The sequence below is a fragment of the Erithacus rubecula genome (genome assembly GCF_903797595.1).
Source record: "Erithacus rubecula genome assembly, chromosome: 3".
Taxonomy (NCBI): domain Eukaryota; kingdom Metazoa; phylum Chordata; class Aves; order Passeriformes; family Muscicapidae; genus Erithacus; species Erithacus rubecula.
In genome coordinates, this window is record NC_136689.1 from 29,526,483 (window position 1) to 29,539,420 (window position 12,938).

Genomic DNA, 12,938 nt, shown 5'->3' on the forward strand with positions numbered 1-12,938 from the left:
CAAGGAAACCTTGATCAAAGAAAGGTATTCAGCGGCGTCGGGTGTGTGTGGGATGTGTTGATGTGCATTTCACGGTATTTTGCGGCACGTATCCAGCGTTGTCGGTGCGTGTGCTCAGGCCGATTCCTCTGTGCTCTGCCGGGACGACTCTACCAAAGGTGCCACCGCTGCCCTGAGTAGGACCAGCTTACCCTCCTCTCACGGGCAGGAGGAAGGAGTTTCAAAGCAAGTGCTATGAGATTGCCTGAACCGAAATGAGCTTTACGAAGCAGCCTTTTATTGGAAAGATATTTGAACTCTGATTGAAGGGGATTTAGGGGGAATGGATAGACGATTCCAACAGTTACTACTGGGAATGCAATATCGGGTCCCCTACAATGCTTACTTAGGCTAATGGAGGTCCTGTCATTCAGTTCCCATTGCGCTGGGATACAGGGTAAACATTCCCCGGTGACCCTCTGCATGCAGGTCCCCTCTTCAGGACATCATTAAAAGCATACAAGCAGTTGCCTGACATCAATTGTCAGGCTGGCTCCCAGGGTTCAGAGATCCCGAATGAAAGCAGGAAAACAAGCCCAGTGGAGCCCCGGCTCTGCTGCTGGAGGCTTTAAGGAGGCTGAAAATCGTTTGGTTGCGGGTGTGTAAGAAGAGACAAAAGTGCTCAGCAGGTAAGAGCGGAGGGTTTTGCCAAGAAGGAACTGTCCTTGATCGCTGTGACAGGATTGACTCGCTGGGGACTCCTCTCTCGGGAGCGTCCACGCGTCCCCGAGGGGATTGCCTGTCTCCTCTCATCAGCATCACGGCGAGAAAATTTACAGCCGCTCTTTCTAGACCTGCTAATCCTGTTATCCGGGGGGTTATAAATATTAACGTCCCTGGGGCTGGGGATGGGGGACCAAACTAAGCCCTCTCTGAAGTAAGATGTCAGCCAGCCTTTTCCCAGCCTGCCAGCGCCCGGGGCTGCTGGATGAGCTGCAGGGCAGAGCCCCGCAAGTGCCCTACCCGGAGGGGCTGCTGGGCACCTCGGTGCTGGATTTCGTGGCCGATCTCTCCCTGGGCAACCCCCAGGGAGCCCCCGGGGCCGGGGCGGGCCTGGGGCTCTGCGAGGTCACCGCCGGGCCTCCCTTCGGGGACACAGTCCTGTCGCTTCGGGAAGGGATGGCCCGGGGTTTGCCCCTGGCTGCTTTCGGAAGTGGAGATCCCGAAGACGAGGAAGAAGAGGAGGAGGAAAGGATGCGCAGCGCTTCCCACCTGGACAGACCTAGGAGAAAACGGGTCATCACCTACGCCCAGCGCCAGGCTGCCAATATACGGGAGAGGAAGAGGATGTTCAACCTCAACGAGGCATTCGATCAGCTCAGGAAGAAGGTGCCCACCTTCGCCTACGAGAAGAGGCTCTCTCGGATAGAGACCCTGCGCCTGGCCATAGTGTACATCTCCTTCATGACTGAGCTCCTAGACGGGTGCAGCAGCCAGGAGGCGAGCTAGGGAGCGCCCGGGCCCGGCGGGGTGCGGCTGCGGCCGGGCATCACCCGCGGCAGCGAGCAGGTGGCTTCGGCACCTCCCTCCTGGGGAAGCAGAGCCGTGGCTGCTGCCCCGGCTTCTCACACCGCAGCCAGGACCGTGTAGGTGTGGGATGCTAAAGCAGGAGTGTTTGGAGAAGCGTGCGCTGAGGCCCAGAGGAGCTGGGCAGAAGATGGATGGAGAGGCTCAGTGTGTTACAGATTTGTTAATATTTATAATTTTGTAAACGGAAGCGGGGGAGAGGAAATGGAGGTTCGAGGCCCTTTGGTTTGTGTTATGTTGCCTGCTTGCTTTAATATCTTTCCAATTTGTTGCTTTGGAGAAAGACTGGGCCGGGGCAGTGAAGCCCTTCCAATGCACAGAACGCGTTTCCAGCGGGTTCGGTTCCTGCCCAGTTGCTTGCCAGGGAAATTTCTGCCTGTGCATTTTAACCCGGCGCTTTCTGCCTTTTAAAAAAATAAACAACAACTCCCTTTCCTTTGAAGTCCGGTCTGCCAAGTCCACGCCGTGTGTCACGGGGCCAGGGAAGCCGAACATCTGGATACAACCGCTTGTTGTCACGATTTTCCTCCCGGGAGCGGCTCTGTCCTTGCGTGTGGGCGGCAGCGGCGGCGCTCGCAGCGGGAAGGAGCGGCGGACCCGGGAAGGGAAGGTGCCCCGGGATGCCCTGTGGCTGGCCCGGGAAGGGAAGGGAAGGTGCGGCTGCTCGGGATGTCCCGCAGCAGGCCCGGGAAGGGAAGGGAAGGTGCGGCTGCCCGGGATGCCCTGTGGCCGGCCCGGGAAGGGAAGGTGCGGATCCCCGGGATGTCCCGCTGCCTTCCCGGCGCCGCTCTGGGAAGCCGTCTGCGCCCTCCTGAGAGAGAAAACTTGTGAGTTTGTGGGCTTTGGTTTTGGGGACGTCAAGCAGTTTTCTTTCTCACGGCACATCCCCTTACACACGCACACACATAGACACATCACGTTTCATCTCTGCAAGGAATAAAAATAATGCAATACGTTCTGAAAAGCTGGAGCGGGGGGAAAGGGGAAAGCCCGAGGCGGGCAGACCCAGGGGAATGGAATAGGGCCGACCCCGGGGGTCTCTGTCTAGCGCTACCTCCCGACGCCTTCGCAGGCATCTCTGGAAAGGGGCGAGATGCCGGCAGAGCGGCAGCGGCTGGAGGCGGCCGTGACCGGGCTGGGAGGGGGCCCAGGGTCTCCCCTGGAAGCCTCTCCGACCCACCTTTTTCTGCCCTCCTTTCCCTCTCCCCTCGGCACTTCTCTCTGCTGCTGGCACCTTCCTTTGCTGCGGCTGGGAGAGACCTGGATTTTTCCCCGCGTTTGCAGTTGGCTGCTCAGAGCCCGGTCCACCCGCATTAAACTGCCCATTCAGGGCAGTGCTTCTGCTTGGCTCTAGAGGACAGCTTTTATCTCCATTGTATATAATTACCGTGATATTAGTAAAATTAAGATTTACTAGTTCAAGCTAATATATATAGGATCCTATGCCCCTTGTTTATTCTCTCATGTTTTGTCAGCTCTGTGGTGATTCTTCTTTTTCTCATTTTATTCACTTTAATATTACCATGAGAGATCTAATATCCTGTATTAATACTCTCATATTCTTTCTCTTTTCACTTGTTGCTTTGGTTTCTTTTTCTACTTGTTTTTGTTGACCTCCCTGACTCCACACATTGCATCTGCTCTCTATTTGTCAAAATGCTTTTTTTTCCAAGAGGCAGTCAGATAGTTAGCACAGCTGGATCCTTTCTAGGAACTGGGGGGTTTCACCTCCTCAGATGGTTTTGTGTTGTTTTGGGGTTTGTTTTTTTTTTCTTTTTTATTTTTTTTTTTTTTTTTTTTTTTTCCTAAAAATAAAATGAGGAAACGAACTATGAATGAACAATGTTCCAAAATCAACAATTGTTCACATAACCCAATCTCATTTCAGTTACGATCATCTCAGGAAAAATTATGAAGACAAATTCTTTAAGGACAATGAAATATGTAATTTAATATTCACTTCTTACCACAATTTCTCTATGATCTCTCACAGTATGATTATATATCTTTCCATACGTTTTCTTGCTCATGTCATTGGATAAAATTAGAACTCTATAGCACATAGACTCTTAAGTTAAAAGATTCATAATGTAAACATGTCTGTAACAGATAATTCAAAAATTATTGGTTTTCTCTTCTTGGTTTAATAACAAAACACTGGAATTTGTTCAAGATCCAAGTTTTTCTTTTTTCATACTTGTATTAGAGAGTAGAAAAGAGCAGAAAGGATATATTAAATTTTATTTTTAAATACAAATGGATTTTGCATTATGAATCCTCATTTCTAATGGATCACTGGAAATTTTGCAGCAATACCAACAGTAGTAACATTCTTATATGACCCACTGGTACCAAAAACATTAGAAATTAAAAATGAAGTCGTGGCATAAGCCAATGAACACAACATGTAAACAGCACAGAAAAAAATACCAAGCTGCCCCTGGGTGACACAGTGATTTATATGATCTGAGAACCTGATTAAATGGGCTTTTTTGTTTGTTTGTTTAATGCTTTTCCAAAACTGAGGAAGATTTGCCCTCCAAAAAAAAAAAAAAAAAAAAAAAAGCAGTCTAAATGCAATTTTTTTCCAAGCAACCAGTGCTGAAACTAAAGCATGTCCTTATACCCGTGAAGAGCTCAGTGCAACAGCAATACTGACCCATCTCTTGGCCCCTGTGGATGTGTGAAATCCTGGAAGTTTAATCTGGTAAGAATATAAACCAATTATGGGAGCATTGCAGACAAGCTTCTTGCTGGAGTGCAATCCCATCTCGCTGAAATAACAGAACTGTGGGGTCCTTTCTCCCCTAACCCACGTCTCAGTCCAAGATAGCTGCATTCTAATCCGTGGAGTCAGGACAGTGCAACAGCCTGCCAGCCTTGGGAAGACAGTGAAACCCCAACCCTAAGAGAGTGCAGAAGTGCTGCTAACTTCAGCAGGGCTGGGATTTCACCCACTGCAGGGAAAAGCCTTCCCCTTGCTTAGAATCCCTGCAGCCCCCAAGGCTGGGTCCAGCTCCCCCTCTCCCCAAAGCACAGTGCCATTATCACCGCATTAGGAACAAAAACTGACAGTGTCAATTACTTCTGGGAAAAGATAATAAGGGGCTTTCTAAAGCTTTAGAGTTGTTTGATCACAGCCCCTTTTTAGACCCTGGTCTGAGGCTGGTTTGTTTATGTTCTCTTTGGCCACTGAAGACTGACTTTTGGTAGAAATTTGAGTTCCCTTGAAGCTATCATGTTACAATTAGTATTCAGACATATAAACTAAAAAATAAGACTAAATGAAATCATATTTGAGAGAGATTTCATAGCTTTCAAAGAGGAGTATAAATAATCAAATGATTTTGCAATCTCTAGTTAGATTGATCTTGTTTTACAGCTGCTGAACCTGAAAGGAGGTTTAAGCAAACTAGTGCTGGAAACAGAATAAAATATTATGATAGCCCTGCAAACTCCTGCATCCACTCTCTGATCAGCTACTATGGCCCCATGATTGGTGTTTATTATCACGTTTGTCAGCATTTCCATTATAAACACTCAAGTGTGGAGGGTTTATAACTCAGCTATAAAAATTCCCTCTAGGATGAAACTTGATAAGTGAAGTCTTGGTCCAAGAACACTTTTTTTTCTTTTTTTTTTTTTTTACAAACTTTAAAAAAAATTGGTTATTGAAGTCATGGAGGTACTAAGCAAAAGTAACGGAATAGTGGCTTTGATTTCTTTTTCAGATTGGTGACCCTTCTCAAAGAGAATTTCTATATGTCCTTTCAATTAACATGGACTTCTGCTTTTTAGTGGGTTGTTTATTTTGGTTTGCTTTTTTTTAAATTAAAAATATATATAATACTTAAACTTAAAATGTGACAGCTGTGCATGCTGAGTCCCTGTTTTCACAGGAATTTGTTCTTTTTCTAGGCTTGAATGCTACTAATCTGCAACAATGACTACCAAGCTTTTTCTAGCAATACAAGTAAATAGTTACAAGGATGGATAGGTGTGCTGGTTGTGCTCTTTTTGTAGAACAGTAAATTGGTGCTTTTTCTGAAAAATTTGCCAAATATAATCAGTTCAGATTATTTGCTCTTCAACTCTGCTCCAAAAAAAACTTGTTTCAGATAGTGAGATGGACATTTGTCACAGCAATATATCCAGAATAAAAGAATTGACAGAATAAAAATATTCAATTGCAATTGCCTAGAATTTTAGCTTTTTAGGAAGTGCAGCTGAGATATTATTTTTTAAATTGTGTTTCATCTAAATGTTGCTTTTTGCCCTTCTCTTCCCTAGTTTCAGTGATTACCTTGTTTCTTGCTGGCACTAAAGTTCAAGCTCTTGAATTTTTCAGGGCTACTACTCGTTCAGCTGGTCACCAGCTACTCTCCAGCTCAGTGGTCCTTACATACCTGAAATTCCTATTTCCTCATAGAAGTCAAAATAGGGGAGTAATTCTGTCATCTTTAATTTTGTAGTACAGTTTTCCACACTAATAGACATTATAAAGAGTGTAACATATTCAAATTGTGGTGTGCATTACATTATCTCAGTGTGGTTTTTGCTGCTCTCTGTGCCACAATGGTGACACAGACCATTGTCCTCCCATGTCAAGGGGTTTTGAATGGTTCCCACACAGAGTAGTTGCACTGCAGGACAGGCTTCACTATTGTCACACATTACTTTATTTCAAACAAATCATCTGGCACATCGAGATCCTAGGTCTGTTTATGTTTTTGTCCTACCTTTGCCATAATTTCAAAAAGAGAGATAAAGAGTATCCTGTTGGTTTAACTGTTCCTCCTTAGCTCTGAAAGCAGAATAAAGATAGTCCCTGAGTTCCAGTTCCATCTTCTCTTGCTCCAAGCCTTACAGGGGACCAAGGACAAGTAATACATTCTATTATTTTCAGCACAGCATAGAGAAAATCTGTGGATGGAGAATCTTCAACATAAACACATGCACTGAGAGAAGAATTTAATTCAGATGTTGATATTTCTTTTTATTTCTAGCATTGTTTACTTACTATGCAGTCTTTAACCTTGTTAATGATTCCAACTTTTGGAACTTACAGTTTCAGAGGGAAGAGTGGTAGCCATAGAACAAAGGATATAGGAATACATATACCACAGCAAGCACCATTGCTGCTCAAAATTTTCAGGTTCACGTGGGATAAATGTTGTCTCTGATCTTGTTAAAAGACAGTTTAGCAAAGACTTTCAAAGCAACCAATGATTTATGATTGTTCATCATTTTGTGTGGCCAAGATGAGATATCATATGAAGGTCTTGATGTCACTGCTGTAACAAAAGTTGTGACCTGAAGCCACAGCCATTATTTTGGTGCTTGATGGTGAAATGGAGGTGTGCACCTCCATCAGTCCTTTTCAGCTGTGAGTAGTGATTACAGTGAAATTAATGCTTTTATCCAGTGTTGCTGGGAAACTGTTACACTTTATAGTGCCCTGGGTTTCCTAGGTCTTGGCAGGGCTGCTTCCATGTGGAAATGTGTGTGAAGAAGGCACTGGACCTTGTTCCAGAGCCCTGCAGTGGGAAGGGGCCATGCTCTCTCCAAGGAGTATTTCCGGGTAAAGTGCCATCTGCACCCTAAAAATATACCAAGAGACCAGAAATATAGAGAAAAGTTTCATTAAACAGAAACTTTTCCAAGTGTAAGGGTAGACTCAACAAAGCTTTGGCACCCTGCTCCAACCCTGTGCCTGGTGGCTCTTTGAATTTGTCTTTTAACCCACCATTGCTCTGCTCCCCTCCCTCCTGGCAAACAGAAGGCCCTTATACTACAGAGAATGTCTCCTGTAGAACACATTTATTTGGGAAAGAATGTAAAACCTGATAGAGCAGGATCCAGCCACAGCTCAGCAGATTTCATGCTGCAAGTGTGCAATATTTTCTATTAAAGCTGGCGCCAGCCATCGCTTTCTGCCATTCAGTCCACTCCGTGTGGTTGTATATTTTCTTAATGAGGATCTGAAATCAGCTTCTTTCACTTAACTGAGAGTCTGCCAGAATTATGCCATCTTTTCAAATGCAGAGATCATATGATCCATCTGTTGTCTGCAGCCATGCAGGGGAAACATTTTCCAAAGAGAAATGTGGGTTGGTCCCAAAAGTATGTAATTATCCAAATGCTGAAGTGTTTCAGATGTTTCAAGGTGCTCTTGGGCCTGGTCTTGAGCACTGAAGTTCCTATGAAGTCTTTTAGAATAATGTACATAACTAAGTCATTGAGTTGCCAGGAAATTTTTGGAGTGCAGGCGTAATTTTTAAATTATTTTTAAATAACTTCGAGCTGAATCAGATATTTAGGCCTCAGCAGCATCATCTGGGGACATTTGTGAGTACTTACAATCTTAAGTAGTTCACTTTTTTGTTGTTAATATTATCATATATGATACAAAAGTATAAAGAGCATTAAGCGAATATGCAGAAAGATGTTTTAATCTACTTTTGCAATTATTTAATTATTTGCTAGAATACTGCAATAACTCTGCAACATCATTGACTATCATAACTCTACAAACTACCAGATGCAAAAGAAGTTGTAGGATGATGAATAATAGTAATGAAGGGGGGGAAAAGGGAAAAGATGATTGAGAGACTGTAAAATGAAGGGCTATCTCAGATCTTTCTCTGCCTTACATGAAGTCGCGTGGAATTCATTTCATATTACATCTGACTCTGTTTAAATTTTCTTTGCAGATATCTTGAATGTTTCCAAATATGATTAAACTGACAGTTTAGGCCCTCATCAGGTGCCGCCTCCTTGACGTACAGAGCCCAAATTTTAATCATGAGCAAATGGAACTTTCTCTGAAGTTCTGATAATTGTGCTCAAACTACTAAAGCAATCTTGATAAGATGGACTTTAAGTCCTATAGCCTATATGTCCTATATGTCCCAAAACACCTTTACCATCTCCAAGGGATTACATTTGGAAACATCCACTTATTCATTGCTTTATTCTGTCTGCTATACTTGGATTGGCAACAGCATAAGTCAGTTCTCACTGTTACATGTTTCAAACATTCAGGAAAATAATGATTTCAGCATCCCCTCTCAGATCACAACTGTCATACCTATAGACTGAACCACATTATGCTGAGGAAGTTCTGTGATGTTAATAGCATGGGGTTTGCCCTTGGAGAGAAATAAGTTCAACCAAAGCTACAATAAAAACACACAGCATTCATCATATTTTAAAAATTTCAAATGTGCAGGCATATCTCCTGAAATAAACCAAGCCAAACACAAAAAAAACCAAACAATCAAAACAAAACCAAACCAGATAAATTTATCATCTTGTTTTTGAGAATAGTAGAAACATGATTAGTGCTCCACTGGCCAAATTATTTGAAGGATCCAGTGCATGAGCCAAATATTTGACTGGAGAGCTTTTTGGTATATAAGACCAGTGTGACTGCAGAGATGAGAAGACTTTATGTCCATAGTATTTTCTTTTGCTGAAAACATCCAGTGACACAGTTTCAAATGACAGAAAGTCTACACAGAGATTGGTAATGATCACCTCACAGTAGCATAGTGGAAATGCAGGTGACACCATGAAGGTTTCTTAATGAAAACCTAGAGAAAACACAAATATATTTGCTGTGGCTTCTTTCCACTTCATCTATAATGCCACTACTGCAGGGCATTGCTCTCCCATGTCTGTATTGCAAATGGAGTGGTGTTTACCTGCATCATTTGTGGTGCCACAGCTGTTACTGGGGAGCTGCTAACCCATTCCCTTCAATTTTGATGCCTTTACAGTAGCACCCATTCCAGCCTGCATTTCACATGCCATTTTCAAACACTCTTGAGCAAAGTTTAATGGCAACTCTTTGTTATATAATATTTTGCTAATTTCTATGACTTAAGGAGCAGCAATCCTTTTCCTCAATTAACAGTTTGGAAGGGATACATGCAAAGAAACACAATGCCTCCCATTCCCATAACCACAAGGAATGAAAAAGAATCTTCTACAGCTTTATAGCAGTGTAACTTGTTTCTGATACACATTAGATCTGTGGGAATATGAAGGAATATGAATATATTGTTTCTTGCAGCAATAGCTGAGTGACTGTATTGCCTTTTCCCCTCCTGTCTATATGCCTTTGGGTTGTCCCCTTACCCTTAATGTGAGCAATTATGAAGTGCTTCCTGTCGTACATCTGATTTAGCATTAAGAGCTTAATTTCCCAACAGTGCATCTAATCTTTAAAGATGGTTATTTTTCTTTGTTTTTTGGATGAAATTTCCTACTCACAGTGAATTCTGTGAGGAAATGGTAGGACTTAGACAGTCAACCTGCCAGCTACACTAACAAATCAGATAGTTTGACATCTAGACCAGACTATTAGTTCCTGCAATGAACTGACAACATGAAACCACAGATGGAAGGATTTGGTGTTGCAGAATTTTACCTGCCAAACTGGAGGCTATGTTGTCCTCTAGGAAGAAACAGCCCATTCTGGGATGCATCCTCAAGAAGGAGAATGTGGCAGCTGTTTCACTTTTTACAGCAACATGACACAGTGTTATAGGAAAGAAAATACAGAGAGTTATCTTAGTTGATTGAAATTAAGCCAAATGACAGTGTGCCATACCACAGCCACTCAATTACATACGTTGAATGTAGATAAAGTTGTAGTTACCCATAATGGACTTTGGCCAAAAGACAGCATCATGAATCTTTCCAAGACACTAAAGGATTTTCACTGACCAAAACTTTAACATGTTGGCAGATAACTGCTAGGTTGAAGGCCATTTGGGGATAACAAAAATAGATCATAAATGTCACTGCAGATAGCATATGGCTGTAAGCCACTGAAATATAATTGATCAAACTTATATCTGTTTGGAAGGAATGATTAGCATTTTACTGTAAAATTACCCAGATTCAGCAAAAATTCCTGCAGACGTATGTCATTCAAATTACCCAAACCTCTGATACAGTGATCACAAAGGAAGAAGTGCAGTAAGATTGTTTTAATACTGGTTTCTTTTTTTGTATTAAAATGGATGCTCTAAATACTATGGATTCTTGTAGAGAAAAGGATTACCAATTGAACTATAAAATTTGTGGTTTTAAATTAAAGCCTTTGCTATATTCTGCTGAACATCTTCTACCTTCAAATTAATTACAGCATCTGCTGTTGCATTAGTCCTTTTGAAAAGTGTGAAAAACAAAGCCTAACATCAGATCATACATTAGAAAATGTCATAAGTTGCTCAAATATGAAGTGAGACATGAACCTGAACATATTTTAGAGTCAGAAGAGTATTTTAGAATTAGGTCTCTGCTCTGACTTTGAAAATCTGGGCTGTATCTTACTGCTTAGGGTCCAGTCCCTACTGAGCTCAAAGAATCTTTGCACTTACTAGGTCAGCAACAACGTTTCTACTATGCTGCAAAATGGGGATGTTTTAAAGACTAAAAATTAATTATAAATTTATTGAAAAGGATTATTCCACAAATTCAACTAAATATTAGAGAACAATAATTGATGCTTTAGTCCAAAGGCTGCTTTTTTACATATCTCTTATACTCTTAGGCTGGACCCATTATAATTTTTATTTTATTTAAAGTTTAATTGACCCTTTTTAAGACTTGATTCAAAGGCCACTGAAACAGTCTCCTTGACATCAAAGGATTTTGGACCGAGTCCTTAATGAATGTAAGCACAAATGTTCTAAAAGGAGAAACAAATATTTCTCTGCTTCTGACATGAACTATTTTTAGTGCTCCAAGGTCAGATAGTAGGTTTTGGCATGAGAATGTTTGATATAGATACTTTTCAAGGCAGAAGTAGTACAGTATTTTGTATAAATACAAGTACAGATGTTTGTTTGGAGGTCAGAGTTCATAAATAGCCAAGTATGTACCCAGTTACATGAACAGTGAATGTGTGCTGATTTAGTTTAACATAGCAATAAACTTATTACCTCTCTGGAAAATTGCCTTTGGAATTTGCTAACCAAGATTTGTGCTCTAAATCATCTTCATTGCTAACCTATAGTATGATCTTTGGTCAGAAAAAAAAGCCAGGAGGTGGACCTATGGATCTTTTTTGTGAGCAGGGTATTCTAATCACCATCCTATATTGTGGAGGAAGGAAAATGAGATTGGGTTTGTAAAATGAGGAGTAATGATGGATAGCAGATCTTTAGGCACCATAGCTGGTAGCCCATAGTACAAAGCATTTATAATTTCCCCACACAGAAAGGAACATGTAAACTTTGATCCATGCTGATGCCTTTTCTGAAAGGAAATACAACCTGGCAGATATGGAAATAAAACCCTGCTCCCTCAAAAGTTTTTCTAGCTCTAAGTAGGTGTCCTTGGAAGTAAGGTAATTATGGAAAGAGTGAGATGGGTTATCATTTCTGTGAACCTTTTCCCTCCAGGCTCTCCTCCTCTACATGGCAACACTCAGCTCAAGTGATCTATGGCCAGGAAGAGAGGATGGATGGGTTCCAGTTTGGAGACCTGGCATTCAATGAAAAAAAAAACTCATTTTTTTCCCTTTATTCCCTTTGCCCAGGAAAGCATATGTGTATATTGGGATGAACTTCCATGCTCTTTCCCTCACACCAGAATTTGCTGCCTGCTTCAGATGTAAGAAACATTGTTTCCTATAATCCTGTCTATTGAACTTCTATGTTCATTTATGAGTTATATTTGCTTCTCACATGATCTCTTTTTCATTTCCATCTGTGAGATTCCAAGAGCACCCAAAATCCTAAAGGAGACCACATATAATGGGAAGCACTGGCGATGGAGGGGATTTTTCCCAGGGTTGCAGGCATGGCTAACAGGGTGAAAGGCCACTCCCATGCTGAAATTCTGGCTCTACAGCACTGATTTTAATTGCTTGAGCTATGGGGAAATTGAGTCCACCCATAAGAAGAAGGCTTTATGGAATGCTTTATCCATGACCAGTGCTGAATGTGCACTCTCCCCCACCTTGGAAGAAAAAAAGGAGAATTTGTGGCTAAAAGGCCCTGAAGTTTAATGGAGTTTCCATGGACCAAGTGTACTGAGAGGTTGTATGTATAGATTTGAGTAATGAGTGAGAGCAGGAAGAATACAAGAAAAAAATATATTTATATAGTCCAGGAGGATGGAAGAGATGGAAAAGAAAAAACAAAAAAAAACCAAAGGAGCTGAAATATCCAATAAGCTCCATTATTAATAAAAATACCTACTATCCCCTGGAGTGTAGATAAGATGGTTTTACTAAGTGGCCTTTTCAGATTTAGATGTGAAACCGCATAAACAAGACCTAAAGCCTTAATTAGGGGCAGAACTTCACCACAGCATTAGATACGTTGATTCCTTGTGATGGAAAGGACTGGTCT

The 12,938-nt window shown here is 42.0% G+C and overlaps 1 protein-coding gene across 1 annotated transcript; it reads left to right on the forward strand.

Moving 5' to 3' along the window:
* Positions 1-558: 558 nt before the first annotated feature.
* On the forward strand, positions 559-1,488 carry FERD3L (Fer3 like bHLH transcription factor; the record flags this gene model as incomplete). The annotated part of the gene is made up of 1 exon (XM_079302233.1): positions 559-1,488. Exon 1 carries the CDS (start codon positions 922-924, stop codon positions 1,486-1,488), a length of 567 nt encoding a protein of 188 aa, XP_079158359.1. The 5' UTR covers positions 559-921.
* Between the last annotated feature and the right edge of the window lie 11,450 nt (positions 1,489-12,938).